Here is a 24,384-nt window from a genome sequence, read left to right on the forward strand (position 1 = left end):
TAGTCCCCCTTCCTAGTCTTTGAAGCTCCACTTAAATGCTCCCTTCTCCAAAACGACCTCCCTGATGCTGTTCCAGGTGAAAGTGGCCATTCCTTCATCTGATCTCAAAGCCTTTTTGACATCTCATGTATTTTTCCTAGTCTAATTCGTACTATTTATAAAACTGTCTCATCTCTCTCCTAGACCACAATGTCCACATTGCAGGGAACTTCTTTCTATCTTCCCTCATTTCTAACAGAATTCCAAATGTTGGGTCTTTTCTGGCCCCCTGGATAGTAGTTACAAAGTCAAGGAATATCATCAGGATCCTAGAATTAGAAGTTTAGAGCCAGAAGGCATCTTAGAAGTGACTTTTGCCCAAACTACTCATTTTACAGATGAGTTAACTGAGGCAAGAAATGTCTTGCCCAGTGAGCTAGCGGAAGAGGCGTGTAGTATATTGGAAGGAGCACTGAATCTGTAGTATCCAGAATACCCCCCCAAAGTACCTGCATTTAAATTCCATCTCTGTCTATTGATTACCTTCAGTCTTGGGCCTGTTACTGGCATTATTTCATCCATACACAGGGCTTCTACATCCCTCAGCCATTTGCATGCCTTCCAAGATACCCCCTAAGGAGATGTCCTTCCCCCACTGCAGAGAACATTTCTCCTTATGTGCCACCAACTTCCTTCCGCACCCTCCACCCCCATCTTGCTCTGGCTGGCCACAGGTACCTTTCCTTTCATAGTATCATAGGATTTTGATCTGGAATTGGGGGCCAATATTAAGACATAATATAATATATTCCTCTCATTTTAAAGATAAATAATACTGAGTTCCAAAGGGGGAGGTGACCTGCCCAAGACCACAGGGCAAGGAGGGTCTTCATCTGACCATAGGGCAAACTGAAGCCCAAGAGGATTAGAACAAGTATCTCAGTTTTTCACCTAGTTTGTGGCAGGAACGTTTAGAAACCAGCATACAGCAGTCCCTTCATGCTTGTGAAGGAAAAGAACAAATGAATAAAGGAATGAGCTCATCAAGACCTTTGAGAGACAGGGTAAGAACTGCTAACTCCACTTGATGGATGAGGAAAACGAAGCAGTGCATAGCCACATGCATCTGTCTTGAGTGTATCTTACAACATGTTGCAGTTGATGGTCACTGATGGGCCGGGATCCAGCATGAGCCCGGGAGACTAGCTAATGTTCCATATAAAGTGAAACGCCAGGAGCACCTGTTTGAGGCTGATTTGCTTTTTGGACTGTGTCTTCTTCAGTTGACCTGGGACATTAACCTCTTTGCCAAAGGACTCTCTGCTGTTTGGGATTATGCTGAACTTCAGCCAGCACATCTGGCTAATGTTGGACAAAGGCCTATTGGGAAATGTTGGCCATAACATAATAGGAGTTTGGGCATGCCTGGTATGGGTGGATAGATTGTCTTCCCTGATCATACCAGCATGTCCTCATCTCCCTTTTGTCTACCTTCTCTTATAGAATTTCTAGCCCATCTATGCAATTTAATGAGTAATTGTTCTCTGATTCATAGAATGCCAAGATGAAAGGGACCTTAGAGACCATCCGGTCTGCCTTCTCATTTTATTGGTAAGGAAAATTGAGGCCTAAAGAGAAATGACTTACCCAAGGTTACACAACCAACTATTGTCAGCTGGAAATTAAAAGGAAGAAAAAATACATTTCAACCTTCATCTGCCCAGAGACAGCCCTACCAAAAATAAATAAATAAAATAAAATAAACTCAGTTTCATGTAAATGCTGCTAGCTCCGTTGCCATGGATACCCCCTAATCATGAAGAATGACTGTTACCAGTTCCCATGGCAACCTGGAGGCCTCAGGAACATCCTGTAATTCCAGGCCAGACAACACATTTCAGTTCATGGACAGTGACCACAGCTGAGGGTCTGAGAATGAGGGAAAAGGCTGCTCTTCTCTTTCTCCAGCAGAAGTGCACCCTAAGGGTGCTGGCAGGAGAGGAGAGCATAAGGAGTCCATGAGACAGAGGCTGGAGCCTAAGATGTCCAGAGGGTGAAGAATGTAGACAATGCTCAGCTGATTACCAGGATTCAGGGCAAAGCGAGGAGAGGAGGGACGAACCATTGACTCACAGTGTGCCTTTGTAAAGCCACAAAATTTCTCAATATCACTGATCACTGAGGTTAAGAAAGATGACCTGGAAGTCAGGAAGACCAGGCTCAGCTTCCAACTGAGTTGCTAATTTGCTGTATGACCATGGCAAAAGCACTCCTCCTTTCTGGGTGGCAGTTTTCTCCTCTTGTCAAATGAAGGGATTAAGTTAGAGGGGATGCTTCCTATTTTAAGAGTCTACATTAGATGTATCTCAGGGATCTAGCCTAACCATGTGCAATTCAACATTTTTATCAGTGATTTCAATGAGCCTTAGAACATGTTAAATCTGAAGGTGACTCCAAGGGATTGCTAACACACTGGATGACAGTCAAGATTCTATAAGATCTGAATAGACTACAGCCCTCGGGGCAGCTAGGTGGCACAGTGAATAGAGCACCAACCCTGGAGTCAGGAGGATCTGAGTTCAAATCCGACCTCAGACACTGGACAAGCTTACTAGCTGTGTGACCTTGGGCAAGTCGTTTAACCCCAATTACCTTGTCTTCCCCCCTCCAAACAAAAAACTACATTAGACTACAGCCCTTAACTAGGTAGCTTAGTGTCTCAATGAATGGAGTGGCAGCTTGGGGTCAGGAAGATCTGAGTTCAAATCTCTTCTCAGACTTTTACTAGCTGTGGGACCTCAAGCAAGTCATTTAAATTCCCTCAGCCTCAGTTTCCTCATCCATAAAATGGGATAATAATAGCACTGCATTGTTGTAACGTTCAAATGATAAAATATTTCTAAATCACTTAGCACAATACCTGACATGTGGTAGGAGCTATATAAATGTTTATATCCTGTTTCCTTAGCCAACTAAAACTGGATGGATATCAACAACAACAGCAATAATAATAGTGAGCATTGATGGAGTACCTCCAGGGTTGCAAAGTGCTATACAAATATCTCACAACGCTCCAAAGTAAGTGCCATTATTACCTCCACTTTACAGATGAGGAAACTGAAGCTGAGACAAGATCATTGACTTGCCCACAGCCACACAACTCATAAATGAGCGAGGCAGGATTTGAACTCCGGTCCTCCTGACTCTAAATTCAGCAATTTTTACCCATTGTACCACCTAGTAGTGTGGGTTAAATATAAAGCTTAATAGCAGCACCTACCTCATAAGTTTGTTGCCAGGTTCAAAAGAGATAAAATTTGTAAATCACTTAGCACAGTGCCTGGCATGTTCTAGGTACTACATAAATGCTTATCCCATCCTATTCCATCCCATTCCCCTAGGATGGTGAGAGGATTAGAGATTGCGCCACCTGAGGATCAGCTCAAAGCACTTGTGCACGTTCCCATTATGAGAGTATCATTTTCTGACCTTCTTTGGTTCTAGGAGGAACACAGAATGAAGCACTTCTCCCAGTCCACATTTGCAGAGAGACCTTCTAACAGAGACTGAGTGGGGCAAATTCATTTCACTTTTTATTCTCTGGGGATTCCCTGGTGTCTCCTCTGATGGAGCTAACAAGGATTTAGGAAAACAATCCTGAGTCACAGTCGGGGAGCGGAACCCATTCCAGCTAGGAACTTGGCTCTCTTTGGGGACAGTACTCCTCCTTTCTCTCCCACCTATATCCTCATTCTCAGAATACTGGGTATGGAGCCAGGAAGAGAAGGGGGGTAAGGACTCCAAAAAGCTGGTATTATCATTTCTAGACCTATCCTATTAGAATCAAGATAACACCCTGTGATTAGCCCCCTCACACACGGCGATGAACAGATAATAATAATAATTAATATTTAGTATAATAATACCTTACATTTGTGTAGTACTTCTAACTTTGCAAAGCATCCTCATAGGTATTATCTCATTGGATCTTCTGGCACAGAGAGGTTGTGACTTGTCTAAAAGCAAACAGTATGCTGGGGACAGAGATAGGAGCCAACTCTGGGCTCCTTTTCTGAAGACTTTTGACCTGGGCAATGAACTCCTGAGTTCTGGCTCTTTCTGTGGCTACGGAATAGAATCATAGGCTTTTGAATTGAAAGGGACCACAGAGATCAACCCACCCAACTTATTCATTTTAAGAATAAGTAAACTGAGGCTCAGAGATGTAAAGAGATCATCCCAACTAACCTGCTCTATGACATTAGGAAAGACACTCTGCCTCTCTGGGCTAGTTTTCCCCTCCAATTAATTATATATTAAGTTAGATGGACCCTTCCCCCATCCGACTTCAACAATCTTCATTCTATATGCTGCAGGGATCTAATCTCCGTCCTGTGCAACCACTGACATCACACTGATTCCCTTTCTGGAGGGTGAGAGAAAATATCTCTCACACCCATTCCCCCTGCTTCCTTCTATCCATAAAAACCCCCATCCCCAAAGTCTTTCTTTTAAATTCCTCCTCCCTGTCTGTGGTTCTAAGACACTCCCCACACCCTCCCCGGCCCCAGCTCCTCGATTCAGCCTCTTCAATTTCACAGGCATGTGTCAGCACATGAAATCCAAGGTCTGAGAAGAAGAAAGTCAACCCCAGAGCCAACATCGAGGCTGTCAGGAAGAGAAGGGGAAGGCAAAAGGCAAACAGGGCTTCTTTCGGAAAACACAAGCTGCAAAACTGCTTCTCAGACAGCGAGCAGCTGTCAAAGTCAACAGAGGAGACTTGGAGAAGGTGGGACAAAGACTGTTGATCCAAGTAAAATATATTGCATGAGAGGTAGCAGAGTGAGGTGGCAAGGTTACTACTCCCAGAATCTGGAGATGTGGATTCAAATCCCAACCCTGTCATTTACTATGCTATATGATCCTTCAGCAAGTCCTTTGACTTTCACATGCTTGTTTCTTTTCTGCAAAATGGGGATGTAAGTATTTGTAATGCCTGCCTCAAAAGGGGAAAACAGTTGGCAAATTGTAAAGTACTGAAAAAATAAGGTCATTTATTAATATGGTTATGATTTTACTAAGACTTACAATCTCAGTTTCAAAGGGTCTAATTGACATAATTGGCATAATCTGTAGGGTTTTCTTCTCTACACACACATGTGGTTCATCTGGTCCACAGATCCAAAAGTAAATTTTCCAAGTATTGAAAAAATTATATGTGTGTATGAATGTGTGTTTATATATACATATATGTACATATACATATACACATGTGTATTTTTTCTCTCTCCTCTCTCTGTCTTTTGTCTCTCTGTCTCTTCTTTAATCTTTTTACCCTTCCTCTTTAACCATCCCTTTCTCCCTCTGTCCTTCCCTTTTCCCTTCCCTTCATCTCTTTCTGTCTATCTGTTTGTCTGTCTATCTGTCTCTCTGGAGCTATTGCGATCTTCCTCACTTCCATATTTATGCAATCAAATCAGAGGAAATAATGCCACCAAGGTCTGCTTCAAAACTCATGGCCATATGGGCTGATTTTGGACAGATAATTAAATATTGAACAAATGTTGCAGGGCCTCCTCTGGAGTGCAGGGTCTAAAAATAACTGCTCTGCCCTGGCATAGCTCTGTAGTATAAGCACCATGCTCCCTCCATCCCTCCCAGCAGCTACAACTGATTCCATTTCAGTGCTAACATGGGGGGTGGGGGGGAAGGGAAGTAAGAGAGGAGTTAGAGGAAGGACTCTGTGGGACCCTCCCTAAAGGAAAACAAAACCCCAGTTCCCCATGTGAACACCTAATGTTCTTGACCAGGAAAGGCTCTCCCTTTCCTGATATGTAAAGCAGCTATCCCTAGAAGGATAAGGGGGAAATTATTGGCTTTTGTGAATAGTTTTTTTAAAAATCCCTTCGTGTTCGAGATATGTTTATATGGTTTGATGTGTGTGTCTGTATTTTAGATTATACTAAGGCTTAAAGGGGGCAGGTAGGTGATGCATCAGATAGAGCACTGAGCCTGGAGTCAGGAAGACTCATCTTCCTGAGTTCCAATCTGGCCTCAGATACTTCCAGCTGTGTGACCCTGAGCAAGTCACCTTACCTTGTTTACCTCAGTTTCCTCATCTGTAAAATGAGGTGGAGAAGGAAATGGCAAAAACTCCAGTATCTCTGCCAAGAAAACCCCAAATATGGTCACAAAGAGTTATCATGACTGAAACTACTCAATGACAACAACCAAAAAAAAGGCTCAAATGAGACTTACTATGGAGTTGGGCTCAGGCAAATCTTGTAATTTTCCCATCACTGATTATCTGTGTAATGGAGTAATTACAGGAGCCCCTGGATCTTCTGAACTGGAGTCTACAGCAGGGGCCACACCATGGAGCATGTGCCAATTCATCCCTTAGTGACAAGGACCATGAGGTTCAACCAGGAGCCTCTGACCAGGCATGTACAGAAGCAAGGGTACCACCAGAAGGGGCCAGGGCAGGTGTCACCCTCATGCAGGCTCCATGGGGATAGAGATCCCCTGTGACCCCTCATCCCCAGTGGCCCCAGTCCAGCAGATCAGAGAAACAATCCGCTCATTACCCTCTGCTACATTTGGAAAGAACAAAGACTGAGAGTCAGGAGGGCCAGATTCTATTCCTGGTTTGGCCAGGAGCTAGCTGCATCCCCTTGAATCAAGTCAAGTAATATGCCTAAGCTTCAGTTTTCTCTTTTGTAAACTGGGTTAGATTCTGGATCCAAACATTCTTCCTCCATGTATCACCCAGGTCATTCTTTATTTCCACTTAACATTCAAAAACACATACTTCAGGTAATTAACGTATTCTTATCCCTATTTTCCCATACTAAAGTCCGACTCCAATCCTCATCTTAGTGTGAGGGCAACCCTGGGTTTTTGTCAGCCTCACTGACTGGTCAGAAGCTCCCAAGGGTCTTCCATCTACTCAGCAGGAAGGGCTTCAGATAGGAACCCAACAACAGACAGTCAATTGCTTATGGATATTATGTTCACAAAGGGTCCTCCTCAAGTTGGCCATAAAGTAATGAATTTTTCAGTCACAGTAAATTACAGAGACTATGGAACAGGGTCTCAACATATGTGAGAATAAGGAATGCCCACACTGAGCATTGAAGTATTGAAGTGTTTCCATTTGTAGAAGGGAGGAAACTCATGCCCAGAGAAATTAAGTGACTTAATGCCCAAGGTCACAACTAAGGAGGAAAGCATTTATTAAGTGCCTATCATATGCTAGATCCTGTGCTAAGCGCTGGGGATACAAAGAAAGGCAAAGGATAGCCCCTACTGTCAAGGAGCTTACATTGTAAGGTAGACAGGTAGCACAGTGGTTAGAGCGTTGAACCTGAAGTCAAGAAGACATGAATTCAAACCCTGCTCAGATGGTTACTAGCATCTATGTGACCTGTGTGACCCTAAGGAAGTCATTTAACCTCTCCCAGTCTCAGTGTCTTCATCTGTAAAATGGGGATAATAGCTGTTATCAGGGAAACTGTCCTAGAGATTGTGAAGATAAAATGAGATAATACTTGTAAAGCATTTTGCAAACCTTAAAGTATTATATAAATTGCTAGCTATCTAATAGGGGAGACTATGGGGAAAAAACAACGTACAAAAAAAGATATACACAAGCTAAATTGTAGATAATCAATAGAGGGAAGGGAATAATATTAAGGGGGTTCAGGAAAGGCTTCCTATAGAATGTGGAATTTTATCTGAGACTTGAAGGAAGTCAGGAGGCAGAGATGAGGAAAGAGAACATTCCAGGTATGGGGGCAGCCAGAGAAAATGCCCTGATCTGAAAGATGGAGTGTTTTGCTGGTGGAACAACAGGAATGAATGCCAGTGTCATTGGACTGCAGAGAATGTGGTGGGAAGTAAGGGAATTAAAACTCAGGTCTGCAGTCCAAGACAAGTACTCTATATTTCCAGTGAAATCCTCCTTGCTGCTTGCCCCCTCTCCCCCACTTCCCCAGAGTGTAGGGAAAATTCAAAGTTCCTACAATTTTATGAATTCTAACTGAGATGAAAATTACTTGGCTTTGTGTGAATAACAGAATATCATTACATATTATCTGCTCTCATCCTCATTTTCTGGTGCTGCCTCTACTCTGGGAGAAAGACATAGAACCCCGACCTCAGCTAATTGGCATGGTGAAAGAATGAAGCTGACAGCATAAGTCAACAGGGCTGAGCCTGGGGGGCAGGCATCTTAGGATCAGAGGATTTAGAACTGAAAAGGACTTTAGAGATAATTTACTTCAACTCTTTCATTTGATGGAGGAACTAAGGGAGGCCCAGAGAGGTGAAGCCACTTGCCCGAGGGCATACAGCTGTTAAGTGGCAGAGCCTTCTAAATTTCTCCTTGCTGGGCTCAATGCCCACCCTAGGAAGTGACATGCAGAGCTTATTGGAAACTGGGGGAATTTCAAGAATTAGCATTTATCTCTAGTATATGACTGGGGTGGGAGTGGGAGGGCGTGGAAAGGTAGGAGTGGGGAGAGCTAGGAGATAAGTCTAAGGGGGTCATCCTATACCCCCACCCATTCCCTTTCCTTTACGGTTTATCCTTTGGCAATGGTGACCCCCTTCCCCCCTCTTCCTCCGCTCTCAATCCTAACAATATCTCTGGTACTTTGCCAAAAAAAGAAGGGAAAGGTCCCTTTTGGCACACAAGAGTTCTCCCAAAACACACAACAGTTGGTTAAGGCTTAGGCTCTAACAAGCTCTATTTCTGTTTGTAGCCAAGTACCTTTACTCTGTTTCCCAGTCCCAGACCAGGACCCTGCTTCTGATCCCAACCTCTGACTGAGTAGCCAGTTAATCAATATTTATTGAGTATCTATTACATGCTAGACACTGTTCTAAATGCTGAAGATACAAAAAAAGGCAAAAGTCCCTGACCCTGAGGAGCTCACAACCTAATGAGAGAGACTTCAGGTAAACAACTATGTACAAACAAGGCAAACATAGGATAAACAGGAACTAATAAGCAGAGGGAAGGCACTAAATTAAGAGAGCAGGAAAGGCTTCTTGTAAAAAGTAGGATTTTAGGTAGGACTTGAAGGAAGCCAGGGAAACCAGGGACAAGATGAGGATGGAAAGCATTCCCCTGGAGCTGGGAGATGGAGTGTCTAATAGAAGGAACGACAAGAGGCCGGCATCCCTGAATGAAAGAGCATTCAGAAGAATATTAGGTGTTTAAGAGGACTGAAAAGATGAGGGGGAGGTGGGTTATGAAGGGCTTTGAATGCTTGAACAAAGGATTTATATATTTGATCCTAGGGGAGCAACTGGCATTTACTGAGTAAGGGGATAAATGGTCAGAGCTGTGCTTTAGGAAGATCACTGACAGCTGAGTGAAAGATGGACTGGAGCGGGGACAGACTTATAACAGGAAGACCAACCAGATGGCTATTGCAATATTCCAGGCATAACAGAACATGCACCATGGTAGTGGTGGTGTCAGAGGAGAGAAGGGAATATGTGGGAGAGATGTTACAAATGTAAAATCAACAAGCCTCGGAAACAGATTGGATATGGGGGATGAGAGACAAAGAGGAGTCAAGGCTAATACCTCGGTTGTAAGACTGGGGGCCTGGGGGGGGGGGAGATGTCATCTACAGTAATAAGGAATTTGGGAAGAGGGGTGTTTTTGAAAATAAAAAGGCAATGAATCCAGTTTGGAATGTTGATTCTAAGATATCTACATCCAGTATGAGATGTCCAATCAACAGTTAGAGATGTGAGAGTGGAGGTCAACAGAGGATCCTGAGAGCTGGAGAAGTAGATTTGAGAATTATAAGCCTAGAGATGATAATCAAATTCATGGGTTCAATAAGGGAAATAGTATAGAAAGAGAAGGGAAGAGGGCCCAGGAAAGAGCTTTGGGGGATACTCAGAGTTACTGAGTGTGAGATGGATGAAGATCCAGCAAGGAGACAGAGAAGGAGAGATCAGATAGGTAGGAAAAGAAGCAGGCTTAGAGTAGTGTCATGAAAACCTAGAAAGAAATATCAGGGAGAAGAGGGTAATCAACAGTGCCAAAGGCTGAAGAGAGGTCAAAAGGGATGAGGATGGATGAAAAAAGCCATTACATTTGGCAATTAAAAGATAACTTTGCAAAGAGTTTCAGTTGAATGATAAAGTTAGACACCAAACTGTACAGTGAAGAAAGAGAGTTAGAGGAAAGAAAGTGAAGGCACCTTTTATAGACTGCCTCCTCAAGGAGTTTAGAGATTAAAGGCAGAAGAGATATGGGATGATAGCATGAATAGATGAATCAAGTGAGGGTGTTCTGAGAATGGGGGAGCACATTCACATGTGCTCCTCTTTTGAAGGCAGTAGGAAAGGAGTCAGTATAGAGGAATTAAAGGTGAGAAACTGGGGATGACAGAGGGGGCAATTTGTGGGAGAAGATGGAATGAATGGGGTCTCTTGTGTATGTACATGGGTTACCCTTGGCAAAGAAAAGAGCCACCTCTTCAAATGAGGCAAGTGAAGGAAGAGATAGTGGCAGAAGGCATCTAAGCAGTATTAGATAAAGAGACAAGGAGAAGAGGGAGCTCTCAGTAAATCTCTTCCATTTCTTCAGTAAAATGTGAGGCAAGGTGCTCAGCTGAGAAGTTGGAGGCAGGGAGAGCCTTGAGAGATTGAAGGAAAGATGAACAGGTTTGGAAAAGCTGCTGTGATGAGTGGAAGAGTGACTTAATTAGGGAGGTGTGGATTGAACACCCCTTAACTTAGGCAGCCACCTAATGAAACCCAGTGATCACTCACTGAACACCTACCTCTGCCAACTAACTCACAGATTGGGCTACTGGGCAAAAGGAAGACAGGCAGGGTGAGAGTGTGGATGGCCTCATTTAGTGTGTACCCACTGCTGAAGACTGAGACTTCAAGATGTGAAGTCATGCACCCAAGGTCACCAGTGAGAGTGATGGGCAGAGGCAGGTGAGCACTGATGTCTCTTGAATTCCTGTCCAGTGTTTTCACTAGAAAAGTTGTTCTCTTTTCGGGACAAGATTGTGATGTCATAGATGTAAGGAGTTCTCAGTGAGGAAACCCCCACTAAGTCCTCTGCACCATACAGTCTTTGAGTGCCGAGTAAGGGGCACTTCAAAAATCAAGCCTTGCGCAGGTCTTCCTAACTTCACGGCCAGCTCAGTATTTACTATGCCACCCAGACTCCTGCCAGCCTGCTCTTCTCACTTGATCTCCCTCAGTATCATTGCAGAGCTCAGCTCCTGCATGTCCTCCTTCAGGATATTCATCCTGCCTTTCACTCCTGAGTCAGTTTTTCTATATTTACTGGCATTATCTACTTTCTAAAACAGTGGTGTCAAATTCAAATAGAGAAGGAGGCCACTAAATCATAAATAAAGCTTCCTGCTAGATCCCTGAAGGATATTGACTTAGAAAATCACATATTAACATTATCTATTTTCTATTGTATCTTCATTTACTTTGTTATCTATTTCCCAATAACATTTTCATCTGGTTCAGGCTTCATTCAGTCATGGCTATGTTTGACATCTCTGTCGTAAAGCATTTTCACAATGAAGTGATCATTTAATAGTAATAACTATAATAACTAACATTACACTTTTAGTGTTTTTTTTTTTAGAAGCAGAGTTAAGTAACCTGCTCAGGGTCACAAAGCTAGTAAGTGCCTAAAGCCAGATGTGAACTCAGATCCTCCTGACTCCAGGGTTGGTGGTCTATCCACTGAGCCACCGGCCCTCCCCTGCTTCCCCCAACCCCAGCTCTGAGACTGAGGTCCCTGGGGAGCCCAGAGGCCCTGAGGGGGACAGCTGTGCAGCCCAAGGAGGGGTCTCCATTCCTCCCCAGCCTTGGCCCAGGACTTGGCCTCAGAGACTGACTGAGTCAGGGGTGGCCTGGCTGCCTCCTCCCATCCCACCACAGTGCGCTGTCCATCCCCCTCACCTCTACTATTCCCTGGGGCCCCTTTTCCCTCTATCCCATCCCTGGCCTCTTCCCATCTGGGAGCTCCAATGACTCAGCCCTCAACTGCCTGATAGGCAGGATGGAAATCTCCCAGCCACAAGTGCCTCTGGCTGCTAGTCCCAGCTGGGCTGGTCCCTTGCCTTGGGAGCTAAGGAGGAGCCCAGGCCTTTTCCCTTCTTGTGGTGCCCCTGGTTCTGGGCATCCAGACCTCCCTCCCCATTGCCTGGCGGGGCCTAGTCAGGGAGGGAAAGAGAATAGGAACAGGGAGGGCTCTTAGTTTGACTTCCCTGGGAGAGCATCTATTTTCCTTTCCCAAAAAAATTTTTGATTTTGTTTTTGTCTTGGTATGGCTTGTAAATTATTTTGGATTAAACTGGAGTGTACCCTGTATGTGACTGACTTCCCCTTTGTCCTCCAAATAAAGGTGATTATTGAGAAAAAAAAAGTCCTTTCTTTACAAATATTTCATTTTATCCTCACAACAAAACCCAGACTCCAGTCCCAGTGTTTTGTTCACTTTGAAGAAGCCCTGGGAAGTGAGAGAGGAGAAAAATTAGAAATGCAAGGTGGCAGCTGTCTGTGTTCTAATCCTTCCTCTGTTACTCACTACCTGTGTGACCTTGGGACAAATCACCTCCCTTCTTTTAGTCTCATTTATTCATCTGTCAAATGAGAGAAATGATCTTTAGGGTAGTAAAGTAGAAAGATAATTAAATTTGAAGTCAGAGAACCTGGGTTCAAGTCCTGCTTCTGATATTTGCTGTATGACTTTGGACAAGTCACTTACCTTCTCCAGCCCACAACTGAATTATCCATAAGAAGAGGAGGTTGAACTAGATAGTTTCTAAGGTCCTTTCTGGTTTTAAATGTATGAGCTTAAGAGCTTTTCCTCCTCTAAATCCTATGAGCCTTTACATATGGACAAACTGAGGTCCAAAATGGGGAAAGACTCACCCCAACTCTGGGGGCTATCTGCTAAGGCCATATAGTCTAGCCTGCCTTGCTTCCTTTTCTGGACAATACTTAGAAGAGTCACACAATTTCAGAGCTATAGGGGACAGAGGCCATCAAAACCAACCCACAATGAAGAAGGATCTCTTCTACAACAAATTTGGCAGGTGGTTAAGCAGATTGTGCTGAAAAGGCACATGTAACGGAGATCTCACTACCTGACAGTTATGGGGTACTTCTTATTTTAGAGAAACTTTTTCCTTATATCAAGTCTTGAAGTGGAGCCAAACAAGTTTCTTCCCTCTTCCCAAGACAGCCCTTCAGATGCTTAAAAACAACTATTAGATTTCCTCTAAATCTCTCTTCTCCAAGCTAAACACCCCAAGGAAGCAGCTAGGTAGTAAAATGGATAGAGCACTGGGCCTGGAATCAGGAAGACCTGAGTTTGAATCCAGCCTCAGACACTTCCTAACTGCATGACCCTGGGCAAATCTACCTCACTTTCTTCAAATGTAAAATGGGGATATTAATAAATAGCTCCTACCCACAGGCTTCTTGTCAGAATCACATGAGAAATTATATGTAAAGCACTTAACACAGTTCCTGGCACACAGTAGACCTTTTATATTTCCTTCCCTCCAATTCCTTCAACTCATCTTCATATGACTTGAAATTGGGGCTCTTTGGCATTCTGGTTGCCCTCCTCAGATCACTCTCTAGTATCAATGTCCTCACACAGATATGGTGTCCAGGACTAGACAGACTATGGAAGTTGGCTTCTGACGAGGACAGAGTCCAGCAGGACTTTTGTTTCTCTAGTCCTTACTTTCTGTCTCTCTTAACGTAGACGAAGATTGTATTTGCTCACTTGTCTGCCATATCATACTACTGACTCACATTAGGCTAATAAAAAATGTAATTCAATGAAATGTTTCATTCTTGGCTTGCTCTCAGTTTACCTGACTCCTGACCTTGGCTCAGATGCATGATTTTCCCTTGACCAAGGTCCTCTATCAACTTTATATAACTTCTCAGTATTCTCAGTGTGTCTGGCACCATTAATAATAATGGCAGGTCCCATTTCTATGGTAATTTTACAAAGTGTTTTCCTTACAACTGTGAGGTTGGTTATATGAGGGTTATCATATCATTTTGTAGAATAGCAGTCTGGTGCTAGGAAAGGCCATACCCAAGGTTACACAACTAATAAGTCTCCATTTCCACCTCTGTGAAATTCAAGGGTTGAATTTCAAGGGTTCAAGAGGGTCTGTAAAGTTCCTTCCAGCTCTATGAGTCAATTAATAGTAGAGCCAGAATTTGGAGCAGGACTCCTCACCCCAAATCCAAGGCTCTTTCCCCTGGAGTGTGCTGTTTGGATGCCTCCCCATCCAAGTAAAATGCAACCTGAGTAAGCTCTGCAGGTGCTGGGCCCTTGCCCAACTCCTAGAACCAGGGGAAGCAAAGGCAGCAAGGGGCCCTTGGCACAGGAGAGCTTGAAAAACAAATGAAAAATCTGTGGGATAGAACAACCTTCCCGGAGAGGAGAAGACAATATTCCTGGATATATTTGTCATTGTGTGAAACAGAGGTCCAGATTCAAATAAAAAACCAGGAAAATCTAGATGGGACATGTTTCTGTTTGGCAGGATATGAGTCAAAACAGACCAGCAGGAGGGAGGTAGGCCACTTGAAGCAGGAACTGAGGGTGTTGAGACTGGGCTGTGTTCCTTGGCCTTCTGTCCTTAGTAGGGATGGGGGGGAGTGGGGGGTTGGTGGATATAGCAGCTTTAGGCAAGTTCTGTAAAGACTGCTTGGATACACCTCCTCCCTTCCTTGACTTCAGACAAATTGGCCTCGTCATTGTTCCCAGAACACATCAGACACATTCCCGTCTCCATGTCTTTTCTCAAGCCATTTCCCTTGTCTGAAATGCCTTCCTCCTTCTAAGTGTTACTTTTCATTCAATGATAATAACAATAATTATCTTTTATATAGTACTTTGCAAAGAGTTTTACATATGTTATCTCATTTGATGCTCGGAACAATCCTGGGGGGGGGGGGGTTGGGGCTATTATTATCCTCATTTTACAGATGCGGAAACTAAGGAAGGGAGAGGTTAAGTGACTTGCCAAGCATCGTAGAGCAAGTAAGAGTGAGAACATTACAAAATCCAAAATATTTGAACTCAGGTCTTCCTGACTCTGTGTCCAGCATTCTACCCACTTAGATACCTAGCTGTCTAGCCACGATTTAGCTCAAACCTTACCTTCCTGCTCTTCCCAAGTCTTCCCTGACCATTCCTCACACAATCTCTTCTTCCTTCTTAGGAGTCCCAAAGCACTTAATGGATATGCCACTCACTAGGCCTTCTTCAAACTATCTCACATTGTGTTTATTAGTTCTTCTCTTTGTGTGTATGTGTCCTGTCTCCCTAAGCAATCTGTGAGCTCTTGGTGGTCTGAGAACAAGCCTGTGTATCCTGCCTTCCTGTACATCATGAGTGCTCAGTAAAGATGGGGGTGGTGATGACTATAGTAGAAAATGGTAGAACTGATGAATTTCTACCACCCTACCCATGAGAACTGGACCCCATTTACCCATTGGCTGGTGTTATCATTTTACCCTGTACACTGTCTCACTTATCCTGACACTTTGAGGTTATTTCTCTCTCCTTTCCCCCAATCCTTTGTGTCTAAGACCAAGTCTTCCCTAGTTAAAGAGGTTGAGGACTAAAGTCTCAACTCAGAGCCAAGACCCAGGGGGGTGAGAGTGGGGGCTGAGGAGAAAACAGGAGGAGATGAGAAGGCTTAGAGTCCCTACATTGATCCAAAAAAAAAGGTACCATCCTCCTGAATGGAAACTACGACCCTTTATTTCTCAAGATATATCCCAGAAAGACTTTGGCCAACTGATTTCAGCCACAGGGTAGGGGGAGAGTGCCTCAAAAATCACTGGTCACTTTTCCTTTCCCTCTGCCTCTAGGAAGAACCTTCTAGTCAGTCTTTTTATTCTTATTTTATAGAGGGGAAACTTGGACCCAGAAAAAGAAAATGTTTTGCCCAAGGTCACACATTATGTGCCAGAATTGGGGTTCATGGAGATGACACTGAAATCAATAATTCAGTCACCATATGAAAAAATAGTGACAACTACTACAGACCCAGATCCCCCCCCCTCTCCTTGGTGCTCCCCTCTCTCTCCTGCCCACCATGCTTACTTTGCCAGGCATACCTTTCTAAGCAACTCCACCTGCTCCTCCCCCCTGCCTTGACTCACCATTCCATCTTCACCAAAGGCAGCTAAGCTGGAAGGTGGGAGCCCCAGAGAAATGAGTGGACACAAAGGCAGACATTGGGAGGGGGCATCAGCCAGCAAGGAAGAAGGGAGTATGACTTTTCAATTTATGGTCAGTTTCCCTGGTATAGGCCAGTTATGCCCTTATAAGCATTCCTAGGTCTTCTTGTTTCTGACAGCAGCTAACATTTCTATGATGTTTTAATGCTTACAAAACACTTTCCTCACAAGTTTTACTATTCCCATTTTACAGATGAGGAAACCAAACTTTCACAGAATTTAAGTAACCTTTGGGATTGTATGATTTTAGAGCTAAAAGAATATTTGAGGGGCAGTGAGGTGGTGCAGTGAATAGAGCACTGGCCCTCGAGTCAGGAGGACCTGAGTTCAAATTCTACCTCAGACCCTTAACACTTAATAGCTGTGGGCAAGTTACTTAACTCCAATTGCCCTGCCTTCCCCCCTCCAAGAAGACCAAAAAAAAAAATGTCTGGAAGGAAAGAATTCATGAGATAGAGAGCATTAAGCAATAAAAAATGGATAATTTTCATTATATTAAATTTAAAAGTTTTTACACATATAAAACCAATGCAACCAAGATTAGAAGGAAAGCAGAAAACTGGGAAACAATTTTACAGCAAGCATCTCTGATAAAGACCTCATTTCTCAAATATATAGAGAATTGTGTCAAATTTATAATATAAGTCATTCCCCAATTGATAAATGGTCAAAGAATATGAACAGGCAGTTTTCAGATAAAGAAATCAATGCTATCTATAGTCATATGAAAAATGTTCTAAATCACTATTGATTAGACAAAGGAATATTAAAACAACTCTGAGATACCACCTCACACCCATCAGATTGACTAATATGATAGAAAAGGAAAATGATAAATGTTGGACAGTATGTGGGAAAAATGGAACATTACTATACTGTTGGTGGAGTTGTGAACTGATCCAACCATTCTAGAGAGCAATTTGGAACTATGCCTAAACAGCAATCAAACTGTGCATCCTTTGATCCAGCAATATCACTACTAGGTCTGTATCTCAAAGAGATTAAAAAAGAAAAAGGCAAGAGGGCCTGAAAAACTCACAAATTAAGAGTCTGATTGCCTTACTCAGAGGAGCTAGCAAAGTCTTCCCTTGAGAAAGAATAAAAAGTACATCTCTAGGGTTTGATCTCAAGATCTTCCATGAACCCCTTACCCAAAAATATCCCTCCCACCAGACTTTCCAGGGAGTCATCAGTCCTCCAATGTGATCTAAAATTAATGAATACATAGAATGTTTGTGTAGAGAGGCACCTTGGAACATAGAATGTCAGGCTGTAACAACAGCTCCCATTTACATGATACACACTAAAACACTTTAGTCACAACAACCTTGTGAGGAAAGTAATGCAGGTATGCTCATTCCTATGGGACCCATAAAGACACTGCAGCTCCAAGAACTTGAATGTCTTCATCAGAGTCACAAAGCTGGTGTCAGAGCCAGGTCTCCTGACTCCCTGACTTTATCGTACCCTGCTGACTCTATAACATGGAACACACTAGGACACAAAATGTGAGGGCTGGAATAGGCCTTAGAGATCATCTAAGACAACCAGAAAGGGAAAGAAACTTGTCCAGGGTCACCTAACTAATCATAACTGGGCCAACACCAGAACTCCAGCATCCTGACTCCCAGGCCAGCACTCTTTCACTGAGCTCATTGTTATTTCCAGAGGTAATCAATCCTAAAGTACAAACAATCTGAAACGTGTTCCCCATTCCGGCACCTCCTCTCCACCCCCACCTAAACACACACACACCCTTTCTTCTAAGTTGGGCTCTCTGGGCCTTCTAGGTTATCTCTCCCCTCACTTAAGCCCCAGGAAAAGGACCAACAATTCTACCCCCCCACTCCCCCCCCTCCCCCATCCCAGATAAATGTCTGAATCACATGTGTTGAAAATGAGGATCTTTCTTGTTACTGGGAAAAAGAAAGTTTGGTTCCTCCTTCCTTTTCCTACTCCATCACCAGCTGTCCTCTAGTGCGAGAAAAAAAAAATTTCTCTTTTTAAGGATGAATAATGACCAAAAAGAAAAGTTTACCAAACTTTCAATCTTAGCAGCTCTGACCCAGAATTGAAGGGGGTGGGAATAAGACTGTCTTGCATCCATTAATCCCCCTAAAGCCTCACCAGTCCCCTTCCCAAGGGCAGGGATGATTTGACGCCTCCTTCTAGCAGGGCCCTCCAGAAGTCAGACACAAACACAAGCACACACACACACACACACACACACACACACACAGAGTTAGGAATTAGGATTGACTTTATAATAGAGAATGTTAGAAAACAGGATGTTAGAGCTAGCAATGACCTTTGAAGCCATCCATTCCTGAGGTAAGAAACAGAAGTTGGGGTGACTAGGTGGAGCAGTGAATAGAGCACCAGCCCTGGAGTCAGGAGGACATGAGTTCAAATCCATCCTCAGACTCTTGACACACTTACTAGCCATGTGACTTTGGGCAAGTCACTTAACCCCAATTGCCCTCCAAAAAGCAAAAAGAAAAGAAAAGAAACAGAAGTCAAATGGTGCTGTCAAGGTCCATCAAAAAGTGAATGGCAGGATTGGACTTCAGTTTCTAGGCTAGTACTCTCTCTTGTTCACCTTATTTATTACAGGTGGAATGTCACTAACCAGTATGCCTTTCTCCCTAAGGAAATCATCCAGGTTTTCCTCAGTTACCCACTCTAAGATACTGAGGGCTAAAGGGTGACTGGAGCAAAGAAAAGAAAAAGAAAAAATGGTAATCAAAACAGTGGGATCCCAGTAGCAGAAGGTGGTCAGATGACTCACCCTAAGCTAGTGGAGCATCTCCTTTGTGTTTCATACCACAAACCACTAAACTGAGGCCTCTCTTGGTTTTTAACAATTGGTCTCAGAGGTCACTAAGCAGCTAAGGATTCCAGATGCTGAGGTCCCCTCCAGCCAGCTCTCAACACCAGTTATAGCATCAAGGAGTCTTAGAATTATAGAACTTTGGAGGTAGCAAATATCATGCTCTATCCACTCATTTTTATAGATGAGTAAACTGAGGCTCAGAGTGGTTTTAAGTGATTTTCCCAAGTTCATTCAATGAGTTGATTGCAGGTGCAATGTGGGCATACTGGAAAGAACACTGGATTTGAAGTCAAAGTTTTTAATTTTAAAACCCAGCCCAGTTATTTATTACAGTATGCCTTTGGACAAGTCCCTTCAACTCCTTTTATAATCTCAGGTCTCTTTTAGTTCTAATTTAGTGATTTGAACCCAGGTCTCCTGACTCCCAGCCCAGTGTTCTTCACACTGTAATGTGTTGTAACCTGCCCCCCCCCCCATCCTCACCAGACAGAGACCCATTGTGTTAGTCTCTGTATTGAGGCAGCTGCTGAACAGATTCTGGGAAGCAGAGGGGGTCATTACAGGCAGAATGAAGACTGAGCCCTCCCCAAGAAGGAGCGTATGTTGAGGAGGGAGGGAGGTTGCAGGATAGGGATGGCGAAGAAACCAAGCTCCAGTTCTATTACCCCTGCTGGCTGGCCTGTTTCGGCTCCTCGACCGGCTCCTCTGTCTCTGCAGACGCGATCGCCTCAGTAGCCGGTAATAGTAGGATGGTCTCCCAGCACTTTTCCTGCCGCCGGTCGACATACTGCTCCCCCTCCTAGAGAGCCCCTAGCTGCTGGCCCTTCTCCACAGCTTCCCCCTAAAGGGGTGGGGGGACCCAGGCCAGCTCTTCAGGGGCCAGGGGCCAGGGGATGAGAAGGACCAAACCCTGAGCCCTGGGCACACATCCAAGTCAGGCATCGAGGACAATCTTAGAACCACAGAGAGGTCTCGCTCTACATCTCAGCGTCTCTGAAATAGAGCTCCTGGACCCCCTGCTTGCTCAACTTAACTGCCTTGTTAAACTGTGGAAACAAATTCTTCCTCTAACGATAAGCCTGTTGGAGTTGGAAAGAGAAAGGCAGAGTTGGCATTGGCTCCCAGTTGAATGAGAAGGGGGTGACGACTGAGGAGGGGGGAGTAGGTAGCCGGAAAGTCAGTTTGGAAGAAATCCCGGACTGGATTATTGTGTTGGTTGAAACAATAAGTTTGGACAAATGGGACTCCCCTTGGAGTGATGCCCACAAGAAGAGGGGGAGGAGGGTCATATACCAGGGAGATTCTTGTTATGGTGTGGGAAGTTTACAAGGAGAACAGTTATCATTCTTCCCCATCTCATCATCCCTCCCCAAGAAAGTTCCCTTCCAACTCCAAAATCCCAGTATTCTAAGATTCTATAAATGTATGAATGGTACTCAGAAAAGAAGCATGATCTGTTAAAAAAAAAAAAAAAGAGAGAGAGAGAGAGAGAGCAGTGCATTTGGGATCAGATGGCCTAAGTTTGAACATTTGCTGTTTCTTACTAGCTCTGTGACTTTAGATATGTCATTGCCTCTCATGAGATCTCAGTTTCTTCACCTGAAAAATAGAGGGAAGTAGGAATAGCTGGTGTCACTTTCAACTTTAGATCATGTTAAGTCCAGAGTGGTCCTCCATTTGATAGCCTCTGGATCGAACTATTTAAAACCTCTCTCAGACTATCTAATAGTCTGTAGCATAATACTAAGAAGGCAGGATGGTGAGAGTGAACTGACTTTGGAAGGTCTATCCCCCATCTGAGCAGGAATTCTTAACTCAGGGTCAGTGAACTTTAAAAAAAAAATGATAACTGTATTTCAATATAATTGTTTTCCTTGTAATCCTATATGTGTTTTATACATTTAAAAATATTTGTCTGAGATGGGATCCTTAGATTTCCCCAGACCATCAGAGGGATCCATGACACAGAATGACTATTCTAGAGGGAGGGCAGCCTGGAGTTTAGCGATCGTCACAAACCAGAGTCCAAAGGCAGAGGATCAAACCTTGGAAAGTTTGGCACAAACACGCCCCCACACATACACACAAACACATATAAACCTTGAGAGTAGGAAAAACACTAGGTTTGGAGTCAGAGATTTGAATTCAAGTGTTGACTCCATTGCTTACTAGCTATGTGACCTTTGGGCCAGTCACTGCCACTCTCCAGGCTTCACCTTCCTCCTTTGTGAAATGAAAGGACTAGACTAAACGATCGAAGGTCCCTTCACCTCTAAATGCTGTGATACTCTACACATGCATGCAGGCAGGCAGGCCTGAAGCCTTGACGGAACCATGAGATGGGAAAACTTTTGTTAGAACTTGAATGAACAAAGTGTCAGACAGTATCAACCACACTCACCTCACAGGGACCTTTTTGCCCTACCTGTTCAGAGTGAATAATAGAACACTCCACAGGCTGGGAAGCTGATACAGAAATAAGGAAGCAAATATCCAGGGAAAGAAGAAAAGGGAAGATGGGGTCATAGGCAAACCAGATGGGACTTGTTTTTCAACTTGGGATTTAAAGCATTCTCAATCTGCCTTAAATATCTTTCTGATTGATGAGCGGTAGACTAAGTGCCACTACACATACTACACACTTAGGTGAAACAATCTAAGTGCTAGAGGTGACCTGGGGGCAGAGAATGTTGGAGGCATAAGGAATCCTAGAACAAAGAATGCTAGAACATACACTGTCAGGGATGGAAGAGCCCTTGTAGAAGCCATCTAGTCCAGCTGCTTCACTGTACAGAGGAAGAAAATAAGGCTCTGAGAGGTGGCAAATTCCTCATATAGCAAATAGAGATAACATTTGTACCAGGGGAATAGAAGGGGATAAGCATGTATTAGACACCTACTATGTGCTAAGTACTTTACAAATGTCATTTCATTTGATCCCCCAACAAATTATTATCCCCACTTTCTAGTTAAGGAAACTGAGGCAGAGAGAGCTTAAGTGACCTGCCCAAGGTCACACGGCTAGTAAATATCTGAGGCTGGATTTGAACTTTGGTCTTCCTGACTCCAGGTCCAGTGCTCTATCCACTCTGCAACCACCTACCTGTCTCTCAGGATAATTAGAGGAAAAGCATTTTGTAAGCCTTAAAACACTACAGAAATATGTTTCTGTTATCACTGCTGTCCAAGGGCATACAGGTGGCCAATAACAAAGCTGAGATCCAAACAGTTCTTCAGATCACTCTTTCATTAGACTCTAGTGCAGGAATATTTAGGCTACAGCTCAATTCCATGGTAAAACTGACACTAGAGAAGTGCTGGAAGAAGAAAACCTTCTTGGCCTTTTGGGAGAAGGAGGGGACAAGAAGCTAGATTCTGGATCCTCCAGCAGCCCCAGTGCCTCAAGAAAGGGCACCTGCTCAGGAAATGGACAAGACATATAAAGAAGTATATTGTTTCTACTCCAGGTAATCTGTCTGTAAAATTGGGACCCATATGAGAAGATTACAGAGAGGCCGATTTCAGCTCAGTTGGACAAAGAACTTCTTAACAAGTAATGCTTTTCCTGCCACAGAGTAGGTTGCTTTAAAGGGCAATGAGCTGACCATCAGTAGTAAGTATTCAAACACAGGCTAGATGACCACCTGTCAGGCAGTAGAACTCAGACAGTAGAGAAGACTCACGCTTGAAGAATTAGACTAGATCAGGGGTGTCAAATTCAAATTGAAATGGGTGAAAACATGACAATCCCTGCAGGCTGCACACTGACTTAGAAAACCACATGCTAACATGATCTATGTTTTATTCTACTTTTATTTATTTCGTTATAAAATTCCTAAATACATTTTAATCTCTTTCTGGCACTGGGGACACCCCTGAAATAGATGGCCTCCGAGGCCCCTTCCAGCCTCAGAACTTCTTAACGGCAGGAAGGTGTGCTTGCTTGTATCCTCAGACCCCACAGGGCTGGCCTATAGGAGGCCCTTGGTAAAAGCTTCCTAGACTGTGTCCAAGATTCTGATGGTTATTCTAACAGACAATGATAAAACAATATGGTAAAAAAAAAAAATGGGGGATGTCTTTAAAAGAATCCAAAGTATAACAGTGTATCATCTCTTTCATGCTTATATGATTTACACTTTAAAAAAAAACCAACTACTACCTATCCTCAAGTTTCTGACACGATAGCTGTTTTTATTCCAATATAATGCCCCCAAGTTAATAAGCAGGATAGCTGAAACCTGAACCCAGTTCTCTTTAATTCAACCTTGATCTTGTTTCCACTGCACTTTTCTGGTTATAGTGGAAAGATTCCTTCTCTATCACCTTCAATAGCCAGGCAGCCTTTGAGTTCTGCCCATTGTTCCTTTGCAAATTACTAAAACCTATGCCTTTTATTCAATTCCCACGACAACTATAGTCATCCCTTTACTTTTGGACTATTATAGTACTTTCCTGCTGCCCTCATAACCCCAGGATCTTCCCACTCCAATCCATCCTTGAGAAGATGGCAGGGTATTATTCTGAAAGTAGTATTTTCATATTATTCCTGAGTAAAAGGAGTGACAATAGGAAGAATGGTATTTCTAGAGCATTTTCAGGTTTGCAAAATATCTCATTCACTACAATCCTATGAAGTAAGCAATATAAGTATTATTGTTGTTATTCTGTTATTCTAGTCATGTCCAACTCTTCATGACCCCATTTGGGGTTTTCTTGGTAAAGATACTGGAGTGGTGGGGTGGCTAGGTGGCGCAGTGAATAGAGCACCAGCCCTGGAGTCAGGAGGACCTGAGTTCTCATCCAGACTCAGAAACTTAACACAAAAACTAGCCATGTGACTTTGGGCAAGTCAGTTAATCCCAATTGCCCTACCTTTCCCCCTCAAAAAAAAAAAAAAAAAAAAGAAGATACAGGAGTGGTTTGCCATTTCCTTCTGCAGAGCATTTTACAGATGAGGAAACTGAGGCAAACAGGGGTGAAGTGACTTGCCCAGGGTCATACAGCTCCTAAGTGTCTGAGGTCAGATTTGAACACAGGAAGATGAGTCTTCCTAACTTCAGGTTCGGTACTCTATCCACTGAGCTGCCTAGCTGTCCATAAGTATTATTATCCCCATTTTAAAGATGAAGAAACTGGGGGCAGCTAGGTGGCACAGTAAATAGAGCACCGACCCTGGAGTCAAATACAGCCTTAACACAAAACTAGCTGTGTGACCTTGGGCAAATCACTTAACCCCAATTGCCCTGCCTTCCCCCTCCAAAAAGCAAAAAAAAAAA

The 24,384-nt window shown here is 43.5% G+C and overlaps 1 protein-coding gene across 12 annotated transcripts in view; it reads right to left on the reverse strand.

Annotated features, from left to right (window-relative positions):
* DAB2IP (DAB2 interacting protein) overlaps window positions 1-24,384 on the reverse strand; it is a 324,396-nt gene that overhangs the window by 199,592 nt on the left and 100,420 nt on the right. The window contains exon 1 of one of the 12 annotated variants that reach the window (XM_069073764.1): window positions 19,771-20,211. The exons of 9 other annotated variants lie outside the window; for them this stretch is intronic. In XM_069073764.1, coding sequence (XP_068929865.1) covers window positions 19,771-19,891 — 121 coding nt within the window. In that variant the 5' untranslated portion in view covers window positions 19,892-20,211. Of the gene's footprint in view, window positions 1-19,770; window positions 20,212-24,384 lie in introns of those variants that run through there. 2 more of the 12 variants (XM_069073759.1, XM_069073762.1) reach the window with 2 other exon arrangements.

Source organism: Petaurus breviceps, unplaced genomic scaffold (genome assembly GCF_028583685.1).
Source record: "Petaurus breviceps papuanus isolate PSGF00001 unplaced genomic scaffold, PetGlider_PUasm1.0 90879, whole genome shotgun sequence".
NCBI lineage: Eukaryota > Metazoa > Chordata > Mammalia > Diprotodontia > Petauridae > Petaurus > Petaurus breviceps.